The sequence below is a fragment of the Cnephaeus nilssonii genome (assembly GCF_951640355.1).
Source record: "Cnephaeus nilssonii genome assembly, chromosome: 20".
NCBI classification, from domain to species: Eukaryota; Metazoa; Chordata; class Mammalia; order Chiroptera; family Vespertilionidae; genus Cnephaeus; species Cnephaeus nilssonii.
The window spans coordinates 24,752,970-24,764,328 of record NC_137091.1 but is presented as its reverse complement, the minus strand read 5'-3'; the positions used below and the strand labels follow the sequence as shown (position 1 = coordinate 24,764,328).

The window sequence follows — 11,359 nt, the reverse complement described above, 5'->3', positions numbered from 1 at the left end:
AGATTGCTGAGTTGCAAGGAAATTTATATATATATTTTAAATAACAATTTTACCCTTCTTTGAGGAAAAGTCTTTTTTTTCTTCTTCTCTTTTTCAGGGAAGCTTTATCTACAGTGATAAGTTATCATTTTTGTACCACTTCTGATTATTCCTCAGGATGCTGCATGAAAAATTGGGAGTGGGTGCCTTGTAGTTTGGAGAAAGAAAAAAAAAAAAGAGGAACCCTGAAGTTTGTTTTCACTCTGAGCCCATCCTAAATTTAGAAGATGTCCCAAGTCCAAGGCAGAGCACACAGTAGCCATCAAGGAGGTGGTCTGGGGCCCAGCTATCGGCATCGGCATTTGTTTGTTTGTTTTTGCATTTGTTAAAAAACAGAGCCGGGGCCTTAACCCACCTTCTGATAACACTGCTTTTGTCACTTTTGATATAAATATAAATCTTCAAAAATCGAGACATCCAACAGCCCCAGAAAAGAGGAATTCTCTCCAATCCTTGCTCTGCCCCGGCTCCGGAACAAACCCAGCTCTGTCTAGCATTTTTTTCTCGAGCGGGGGTAGAGGACAGGGTGAGAGGATTTCAGTCTCCCAGGCTGTCTCATGATTGTCGGGGCATAAAGAAGTACAGTCCTGCAACAATGTGGGAACATCTTTACCCTTTAGAGAGAGGGACAGAACAAAAAACAAAGCAAGTCAAATTGCTGTGCACGAAGGCTGAGCAAAACCCCAGGCTCCGGTCCCCTGCACCATCTGTGGGAGGTGAGAAGTGGGGGGAGCCAGAGAGAAGGGAGAGGAGGACCGCCAAGGGACAGTCCCAGGAATAACCGCGTTGCCCGCCTGGATTTCACTTGCTCACTAGCTGAAGTCAGATCCAGAGTCCACACGCCAGATGCAAGCAAGGTTCGGCTGTCTGTGTCTTTCAAATAGGCTCACATGGGTTTCCTTTTTGAAAATAATTTTAGAGATCAAACCCAAATCTGGGGAAACTGTTAATGTCTTAACTTTGAGGCATTTACAAACATATCAATCTGTGACTTCAGGGTGGCGATGTTTTAGACGGTCAGACACATTATACCAATGTTTATGTGGTCACCACAATGGGTTTGATGGCCTCATGACAGTTTTTATTGTTTAAATTTGAAAGACTTTTGTCTATGTGTTTCCCATAAGTTTGCCCAATATAACAAGGCTGAGACAGAAAGAACACATCCGCAGCACACCGAATTAACATTTTTATATGAATTTGCTTCAGAGTTGGACAGTGTTAAGAAACTCACAAGACATATTTTCCACCAAGAAGCTAGGATTGGAATGAACATAATCATCAACTGAGCACCTCTCCCCTTGTTTAAAAAAAAAATCATTTTCTTTTCCATTCTTTTTGTTGAATAACAATTTTTTTTTCTACAATTAGGATTCTGGATTGCAAAATCACATCCCTCCCTTCACAGATTCTTGGATCTTTCGTTAGGATTAGAAAGGGGCCTTAATTCAAGAAGGGAGGATGAGGGAGGGGTGTCTGTGGAGATTTGGGAAGGGAGGGGAGGAGCGGAAATAGTTCTGTGTTCAGCCCCCACACCCCTCGTCCCCACGCAGCCCAGGCCTGGATGTGAGCTGCACGCTGGGGATTTGGATTGAGTTTCTCTATTCTAAACATTCTGCTCACCAACCTTGAGTGTTTCCACGCTAAGATTCCAAAGAGCTGCTTTTCCTTGTGGTTGGTTCTTTCGGGTGGGGAATAGGAGAAGTCGGGAAATCATATAGAGCTGGGCAGGGAGGACTGAAAACCTCTCCCCTGAGAGACTCCCCAGGGAGGATGCTTGTGAAGGGGGCCCTGGGCTAAAGAATCAGGTCAGGGGTGCAGATGCCCATTTTGCAGCGCAGACTTGCTCTGGTTCTACGGGGCCTCGTCCACTTCCGGAGGCCTGGACACGTGGGTTTCTGGCCTTCTTTGGGAGTTCTCCGCAGGAAAGCAGGCCTGAGGATGCCAGTATAACAGGCAATCCTGAAAGAGGCCCAGCAGAGCGGAGAGCAGGAAGATGCGGCTGTGCAGGGCCCGTGGGAATATTACTAAGAGAAGCCCACCTTGGCTTATGACCTCCAGTTGCCAGGGGTCACCTCTAGGTGGTTCCCAGGGCCCCTGCATCCAACTAGGAAGGATCTGTGTGTAGGGTGACTGACAAGCCCTGGCCAACCCTGAGATCCCAGGAGTCCCGAAAACAAGAGCAACGTCCTGAGCTCCCAGGCTCCAGCCTCTTACTGCCCGACCCCTGTGCCATTCCGGTGTCCTCTCTATCGTTTTTGGAACCTCTTCCTCTCATGCCTGGTTTCCCCCAGGGCCCTCAGAGACTCAGAAGTCAGTACTTGAGTCAGTGCTTGGACCCATTTCAGCACACCTGCCCCCGACAGAGGCTAGGGTGGGGAGCAGGGCCTGCAGCTGCTCTGGGAGAAGAGTGGGCACATGACCTGGATGTTTAATGCTGGCTGGAGCTTCTGATGCCAAGGAAAAGTCTGGAAGCCCAGCCCGGAATGAAGGAGATGAAATGAAGGCAGGGAGGATGCTGAGATCGTCCCCTCTCCCAGTTTCCATGCGTCCCCAAATCCCACCCTCCTCCCCCAGACACCCTCCCCTTCCCAGCCTCCTCCCTATGTATACTTGCACCTCTGGGACCCTGCACCCTGGGCATCACTGCCTGGTTCCCTAGTGGCCGCATTGAGTAGGGCCAGGTGTGCTCATCCTGGGGGTTCCCGGGAGGGCTCCCAGGTGCAGAAGGACAAGAGGCTGGACAGAAGGGTTGGGTCCCAGCAGCAGCCTGAGGTCATGGGGTGGTCCCTGCGTGCTGGCCTGGCTGAGGCCCCAACACTGCAGCTGTGCTCCCGAGGGAGGCCCGGAGGCCTGGGGGCTCAGAAGCTAGCCGGGGTGCCCTTCCCAAATGCCCCAACACTGCCACGGTGTCTGGGACTTCTACAGCGGCACACCCAGTGCGCCCAGGACCCCGAGCTCCCTGCGTCCGCACCCCAGCAGAGGACTGGGATTTGTATTGGAATTTGGTTTAAGTTTTCCAAGAGGACTGTCCGGACTGTCCCGGCCACAGCGGTGCTCCCAGGGACATCAATACTAGCTGCTCCGCTGAGCTCCCAGGCGGGCGCCTGGAGGGAGGGAGCGGGATTGAGCCCTGGAAGGCTCTGCCCTTCACCTTGGGATCCCCCCATCCTCCTTCCAGCTGCCTAGGAACCTTCTGTAAATAAGACCAGAGCCTCCAGATCACTGGATTTTTTACTTCATTAATTTTCCGGCCCATTTTCCAGCTCTATCTGGTTAGAGAGAGAGGAAGGAGAAAAAGGGAAAGAAAGGAGGAAAGGCCAAAAGCCAGTTTTAAAATCTTTATAGAAATCTCCACATGGCTGGGGTTTTCTGTGGTAGTCTGATGCTCATTATAAAGGAAAGCAGGTCAAGCAAACTTTATGAGAGTTTTGCCAACAGCTCCAGCATGAGGGTTTTGCTTGCATTTGGGAATTTAACACGGTTGCAGTCAGATCTCAGGGACTCAGAAACTGTTTTAAGAGGCCAAACTTTAAAACGATTCATTCAGGAAGGAGCCCTTCCCTGGAGGGGCTTTTGCTTATAGGGACTCTCAGGTTTTTAGATCTTGGACTATGGAGGAGTGAGGCAAATATCTTTGTGCCTTCTAAAATAGATCTCCTTTTTTTTTCTCTTTTCCTTTCTCTCGAGGAAGGATTCATTAATGTTCATATAAATATGTTGAAACTAAAAGTTAATGATCTCAGCATCCGAGACACTTTTATACTGTCAGATTATACTAAACTCCTTGTTGAAGGGATGGGGGAACCCGAGGTAATCATCTAAGATTAAATCTGTTAAAAATGACGTTTGACGCGTTCTGTATTCAGGCAGTGACTCCAACATATTTTTTCATCTGCCATTTATCTGTCTATCTATCTTCTATCTAGCTATCATTTATCTAGCGATCTCTAGAACTCTTTAAAGTAACATTGCAGAGGAGGAAGCTATTAAAAGATAAATCTGCAGTTCCTACATTATGAAATAAAAATAATCACACGACAGAGTGAATCAGTCTACTCTATATTTTGATAGGCATGAGCAGAACATAGCCTGAAATGTCAGTCTTAGCATGCTCTGCCTATAAAACCTTGGCCCCCCTCGGCAGGACTCAGGCCAACTCCGGGGACACACGCTGACCTTCTGTAGCAAGTTGTCAGGGGCCACTGATCATTATGTTTCCCTGCACTGTACAGGAAGGAGGCCTTTTAAAATCTTCCTTGGAATATCACTGCACATTCCTATGCTATTAAAAAATATTATATAATCATTAGGTAAATAGATCCAACTGTTAGAGGCTCTGTGCTGGCAGACATCTGACCTGGACTACACCATAGTGGTCCAGCTCAAAAATCTCTCTCACTCCCATGCGAGACCCCCTGCCCCCAGCACGCTTCCCCTGAGACTAGCCCCGGGTAAAGGCAGTGAAGGCGGCGATGAGAACAGAGAAACCACAATGCCTTTTGGACTCTGCTTGGGTGTGCAAACAGAATCCCTTCCCCTCTCCTTTTTGCAAGTGAATGCCTTGATAACAGGATGGGGCCCCCAGGTAGCCAGAGAGTAGAGGTCATCTTGAGGAAAATGACACCAGTGATCTGAAGAGGACATCTACTTTATGAGATTTCAGGCCAGATGCCAAAGATCACATTTAATGAGGCCTGATTCGTTTTCTCCAAAAATAACAGAGACTGTCAGTGAGATGGTCAGGAAGGCAAAGGGGCATTTTGCAAAGCCTCTGTTCAATTATTGCTTTGTAATATTTTTCTAAAATTGAAAAATGCCTCCTAAGTATATGATCTCATGTAAATATTCCTTGCAGAAGCTTAACATATGTTTGCAATGCCCCAAAGGAGTTACAAAAATACTCTCTCCTCAATCTCTTAAGCTTTTAAACTCCGTTCACTTGCGTTTCTAAAAGAATCTGTTGTTTCTAAAGATTTTTGTTAAAAAAAAAAGTAACCTTATATAGGAAGTTATTTTTTTATTTTTTTTAGATTAGCCATTTGAACTCCAAATGGAGAACAACTGATATTAATGATAACCCTTCCAGGTTTTATATCTTCAGCATGGTTCTTGTTTCAGTTTCTTTTTGGGATAGAAATAATATATGTGGCAAAAGATTAATGTATCCTGTTACATGAAGAAGAGTAGTTTGTACCGTAAGATTTTAAAAGCATTTTTAATGGGAAATGTGAAGGAAAGCTTGTAATGCATTTGGGGCGGCTCTGACCGATACAAGAGTACAGATTTGTTTATCTGTTTTGATGCATCCTCAGAACATTTAGATAAAGGGCATTTGAAATAATTAAAATTACATAAAGTGAAAATTTAAGTAAAGAACGATTCTGTGTTCAGTTATGCAGTCTACAGATTTTAGCAGATGTATGAGTGTAGTGTATCTTTCTGTTCACACCAATTGTAGGGTAATCCAAATAAAAAGGGGGGATTAAAGAAAAATACTGAATATCCATGTTGGGAAAAAAATTAGATCAACTTACTAGTTTATCGCAATTACCGTACACAGATTTTCTGTAGCCATGTTGAATTTTTAAAATTAGATTTTAAATATATTTTGACAGTCTGAACTTGTACAGTGTGACTAACTATAGGGAGAAATGACAGGTCTGCTTTGTTATTAAACTGCTGTCTGGAAAATATTGGACTCCGTACAGTAAGTGATAATTATTTTGCCACTTACATTAGTACAGCTAATAGCAATAAGGGTTTTTTGAACCATAGAAAGCTAACTACTTTGAATTACTGTGCTTTGTTATTCACTGTGAAGCAAAAAAGGCCTTTTTTTTTTTTAAAAGCAACCTCATTTTCATATTACTGTTCTAAGCATTCCCTGCTACTAATTTAAACAGAGAGGAAGTTAATAAATAAAAGGGTGGTATCTAAATGGTTCTATTTGTTAAGAGAACATTTGCAATTAAGGTCAGCGGTACCAGCAGAATAGACCAGAGCAATGAAGGAGGAGGGGGGACATGGAAGAAGATATGCCCTAGCAGCGTGCCAGCGAAAGCAGGACCAGTTTGGTTCTCTGAGGGACGGGTGATCTATGAGCATCCTCAGAGACCATTCCTGCCTCCCCCCCCCCCCCACTGTGAACCCAGACTTGCTCAGTTCTCTGAACTGAGGACAGTTTCCAAGCTGATCCAGGCTGCCAGGCCAGTGGGTATCACTGTCTCCGACTCCCTGGGGTGGGAGCCATGGCCAGAGGAAGTGACCTTGCATAGCACGCCATTCCCTTCCACACGAACCCCTCCTCTGGCAGGGCTGAGGCCGGGACGCCAAAGCAAGTGGAACGAAATCACTCTTCTTTTGGTCTCATTCCGCCCTTTTCATAGATAGTTAGGCTGCCTTTAACATACTGTCTTTGAAGCCCTCTGCGTGGTTATTAATGACCCTTTGTTTATTTTAATGTATTTACTGAATCAGGTACCCAAGGGAATCCTCTACATCAGTGATGTGAAAGCTCCTGTTGCCCGAAGTCAAAGAGGTACATCTTGCTTTCTGATTTGCATGTGCTTGTGTTACCGAATTTTCCATGAGGGGGAAAGCGAGCAAGCAAGGAATGCTGATCGCTCTCGGGGTGTGAAAAGCTCCTGTTTCAGTCTTTCAGTTTGTGGGTTTCACAAGTAGCAGAGACAGTGACACCGGGTGAAGGGAAGTGATGCAATATGTGTGAGCAGCATGCATGTATTTCTGTGTTTATTTCATTCCAAAGGTGTGGCGTACAGAGTAATCTATCGACAGGCAAAGAGCCAGGTAGTCCCTCTACCTGAGAACTTGGGGGAATCTGTACAGCTGGTGCCCAAACCTGGGGTTCATGGACATTTCTAGTCTACAGTCTCTTGTCATTCCCTCCATACTCACATTTGGAAAATTTAGTATAATTGCAAAGCATGACATGTCCCCCCTTCTGCATGCAAATGTGACTTTGGAGTTACTCTCTACTTCAATTGTAGCAGACAAAGAGGGGAGGAGATGGGCAGGAGGCAGAAGTCGGATTTTCATCTACTAAAAAATGAAATTAAGCTTTTTCAATGGGTTTTCAATGCCAAGTATCCCAGTGTGAATTTAATTATGAATCCTCTTCATTCAGAGAACTAGATCAACACTCTTACACCAATAATTATTGAGTGTCATCCTGTTATGTATACTTGTTACCTCTCATTGGCTAATGGAAAGAAGTTTGATTTTTTTAATTAAAATTTTTGCCTGAGAACTTTGCACGAAATACGAAGTTTTTGTTTTCTAGAGAAACTGAGAAGGCAAACATCACAATGTTAAATTGCAACCTTTGGCAAAGGAGAAAGTTTCAGGATCCAGTGAATTTAGAGCGTCAGAAAACGAAACCCCATTTCCCCGCACTATTTCAAAAATCATATCTGAATTCTTACTTTTCCATGCTGCTATTATATTATGAGAATCTTTGAATTACTGGATTGTGAATATTTAACATGATTTCTTTCTGAGGCTTATACAAAATTAACATTTTCTTTAACAGTTCTCATACATAGATTTTAACTCAATGTATCCCTTTGGGATTAATTTGTGTGTCCATGTGTGTGCATGCAGTACCAATACTTAATTCCTTCCTTTTGTGTTCATTTCTTTTATCCTTGTCTTTATAATTGAAATTTGAAAGCCATCTATTAAATATGATGATCTATGTCCACCAGCCAGTTTTGTTACATCCATTTTGAGTAAAGAATTAATGAACTTTTAAGGCAAGGTTCACACTAGTCCTGACCTCCCTGGTAATATTTCATATAAGGTTACTGGTGGGAGAGAAATCAAATTTCAGCTGCAAACATGATTGACAGCTGAGAGCAAGCAAAAGAAAGGCATTTGGCCAGATGGGGAATTTGGGGAAGGAAGAAGACAATTCCTCAAAGTTACTCTGTGATATTAGATATTATAAACTGATATATGAAAAGTTCAGTACTTGATACTCTTGGGAGAGTTAGTTTATTTTTCAGAAAGTCACTTTGGTTAAGGGATTTCAGCAGTGGAAGCCAAAAATGGGAAGCCACTAGCTTTCTGCTCTCTGGGTAATTGCAACTCTGTGCAGCTTCGTGGCTTATTTCTGGCAGTTTCCAAGGCTAGAGTGTGAAAATTAAATCACAAGCCATTTGAGAGGCCATTTAATTACCTTTCATTTAGTCTTAGAAACACAGTCTAGATTATATTATGGTTCTTGAGCATATTACAAAATATCCTAAGTGCTATCACACAAAAAATTAAATTCTCCATTCTGTAGCATCACTTGATCCTCACTAATATTTTCCATTAGCTTAACATACACAAAATATTAAAATGCATGATTTATCCTGAAGACAGATCTCCTAACATAAAGATCAACAGAGACCATCACACACTGATATTTGATGTAAACTTTCCCATGGCAGCATCTTTGGGTAAGGTGTGATGTTAGTTAGCATCACTACCATGGGAACAAGTCATGTTGTTTGGCCCTATTACCAAGGATGTTTTTGGAATTCACCTTAAAGGCTGTCTCTTAGCTTGGTTGCTCAAAAGGAGATAACACAACTACTCATGGTTTACGCCAACATTGAAAGCGGGCCTTCAACACCCATTCTTTCATTTCGTGTGAAACACTAATTCAGAAGGTGGTGCTATCGGGACCTTGGCCTGCTCATGCCTGTGCTCTGCCCATTCCAGATGTTCCTGACATTGGCTAAGACCCATCCGGATGCAACCAAGCCTTACAGAGCAGCTTCCGGCAGGGCAGGTGGGACACAGACGTAGGGAAGAGGCCTGCGGTAGCCTCCGTCTCCTATGGGAGAAACTGATGGAACTCATGTACACAGCACTTCCTGGGCTCTGAGTAGCCATCAGTTTTTCCCCCTGGTCTTACCGCCAGCAGCGTGGACATGCTTCATCCTGATTGTATCTATCCCTCTATGAAGGCTTTATTATTTTATGAACTGGGATAAAAACCCAAACATTCCCCACCCCCAAACAGTAAAAGTCCTCAGACATCTTGTTTCTGTTTTGTTAGAACTTGCCTTCCCACGTTGCCCGTAATCCTCCAGAAATAAAAGGCAAGCATGGTTTCCTGATGCCCGGTGTTGATGTGGATGCCTTAGCCCAGCTATTTAATTCCAATGTCAAACTTAAGATGTCATAACCTTGTTTCCCTTGCAGAGCCCATCAAAATATTTTAACAGAAATGGTGAATCAGGTGTTCTCATGCGAAGGACACGTGAAAAACACAGACTTTGGATTTCGGGTGCCTCTGTTTGAAAAGCCCAGGTGAAAGCAGTGGCCGATCTTGACTCTGTCTTCACTTCAGGGCTCTCGGGTCTTAAACACTCAGTCTTTAGCGTGAGCCCCCTCCTGGGAGACAGCAGAGAGTAGAATGCTGCGGTGCGTGCAGATTCGGAGAGGGGACCAATTGATCCATCACAGCTCCCATGAGTGCATCCTCAGCAAATGACATCAGTGTGTTTGTTGGCACTGAGAAAAGAAGAGGAAATAATTATGTTTAAAGCGTTTTATTACTGGGACTTGCCCAGTTGTTTGCTGTTGCTGTTTGTTTATTTAGAGTACGCTCCCCCAACCACCAGCCCACCCTCTTTTCCTGCCAGGCTGTTTTCCTTTCTGTGGGCGCTGGCCCACTCCTGAGCTGATTTAATCTATTAATTATAGCAGGGCAGGTACAGAGTAACGAGCCTAATGATGCCATATGCACTCATATTATTTTTAGTCGTCTCTAGGATACTATTGAAGGGGACAACGTGAAGAAAGAAACACTATGCGTGTAGGGGAGTAGGGAGGGGGGGAAAGGAAGGAGGAATTTTTGCCAAAGTACAGCACTCATTACTTAAAACTAAATGATGCTTCTGTAAAGAGCTTTTGTTTTAAAAGCACACGCTCAGTCACCTGCCAAAATCTCAGATTTACTGCTCCCGCTCACCGATGCCAATGTTGAAACTCCCTTCACCTGCCGCTTGCTGAGTCTTTCATTTCCTCGATCCAAAAATTACTGTAGGGTTGTTGTTTAGGGTCTATGTTTTGTTTGTTTGTTTGTTTGTTTGTTTGTTTTTGCTTTTCCCGGCATCTAATGAAATTATCAGCAATAAATGAGCTTAAGCAGAAGGGCTGGGTTTGCTTTTTTTTTTTTTTTTTTACAATATTTGGAAAATATTGGGACAAGTGGGAAAATGTGGTGGGCTGCTCTTTCCAGCATCTACAGGAAATATAATAAAGCTATTAACACTTACACAATTTCAGATGGGAAGTAATGCCCATTGGGGAGCAGGGAAAAGCAGTTTCAGGTGTTGAGTGGGAAAAACAAACTAACTGTGGGAATTACAGGTATTGTCACCTGAGACAACAGAGCCACAGATGAGTGACCTTGGGAATAAGCCACTGGAAGATATTAACACCTAATTAACCATCCAGGGTGCATCCTGCTACTTAATCACAGGTGAGGTGAGAATGACAGAAGAGAAAGGAAGGGGGAACACTGATTGGGTTTCGTTTGCCTTTCCCTCAATAGCATCATCTAACAGAGTTCTTATAAGCAGCCAGTGAGGATTTCTTTTTAGTTATTTGGGGTCTATTGAAAAACACAGTAAGTTCATTTGCTAGCAGGGAGGCAGTGGAGGCGAGGATGAAATTGATCTGAAATTGACATGGAGATCAGGCTCCTTTAAACTGGATTCTACAAACAAAGTTTCTTCCTTCTTCCCTGGCTCCTGCCAGCAGAATTTTAGGTGGGGGGGTTGTAATAATTTAAAGGGATTCTGACGCCAGAGTTGATTCCCCCAAAGTTAATCAAAAGAGACATCTTTTGTTACCGATGGCAGTTCATTAAAGGGCTTGAATCTATACTGCTGTGGTGTGCCTCCTGCTTTTTTATGTTTTAAAATGAGGTTTATTCCTGATGTACAGGAAATGGGAGCCCAGCAGACACGGGGTCTCTTATTGGGCTGAAGAATTTGAATAGTGAGAAGTGAATGTTCTGTTTACTTTCTTTACTTGTCTTCCTTATGTTCCTCTGCTCTCTCTCTATTGCACATGATGGCCGGACCGTGTTTGGAAGCCTGCATCGCACTTTAGAAAGCCATGCAGGTCTGCTGGGAAGGACGAGGCATCGCTCTCCTCTCTGCACGAGGGTAGACAGGAGACCGGAAATTCCTTCACTGGTGCTGGCCTTTTAGATCCAAGCTAAGAACTGCTTTCTCACCCTTTGTTCCAGTGGGTAGCACATACTTGAAGTTTGGTGCTGATGTTCAAGGGCTGT

At 44.0% G+C, this 11,359-nt stretch overlaps 1 protein-coding gene across 2 annotated transcripts in view; it reads left to right on the top strand.

The window, feature by feature from the left end:
- Positions 1–11,359, top strand: part of MAF (MAF bZIP transcription factor) — a 338,553-nt gene that overhangs the window by 7,069 nt on the left and 320,125 nt on the right. The window contains exon 2 of one of the 2 annotated variants that reach the window (XM_079799414.1): positions 6,520–6,580. In XM_079799414.1, coding sequence (XP_079655540.1) covers positions 6,520–6,553 — 34 coding nt within the window. In that variant the 3' untranslated portion in view covers positions 6,554–6,580. Of the gene's footprint in view, positions 1–6,519; positions 10,343–11,359 lie in introns of those variants that run through there. The other variant, XM_079799413.1, reaches the window with a different exon arrangement.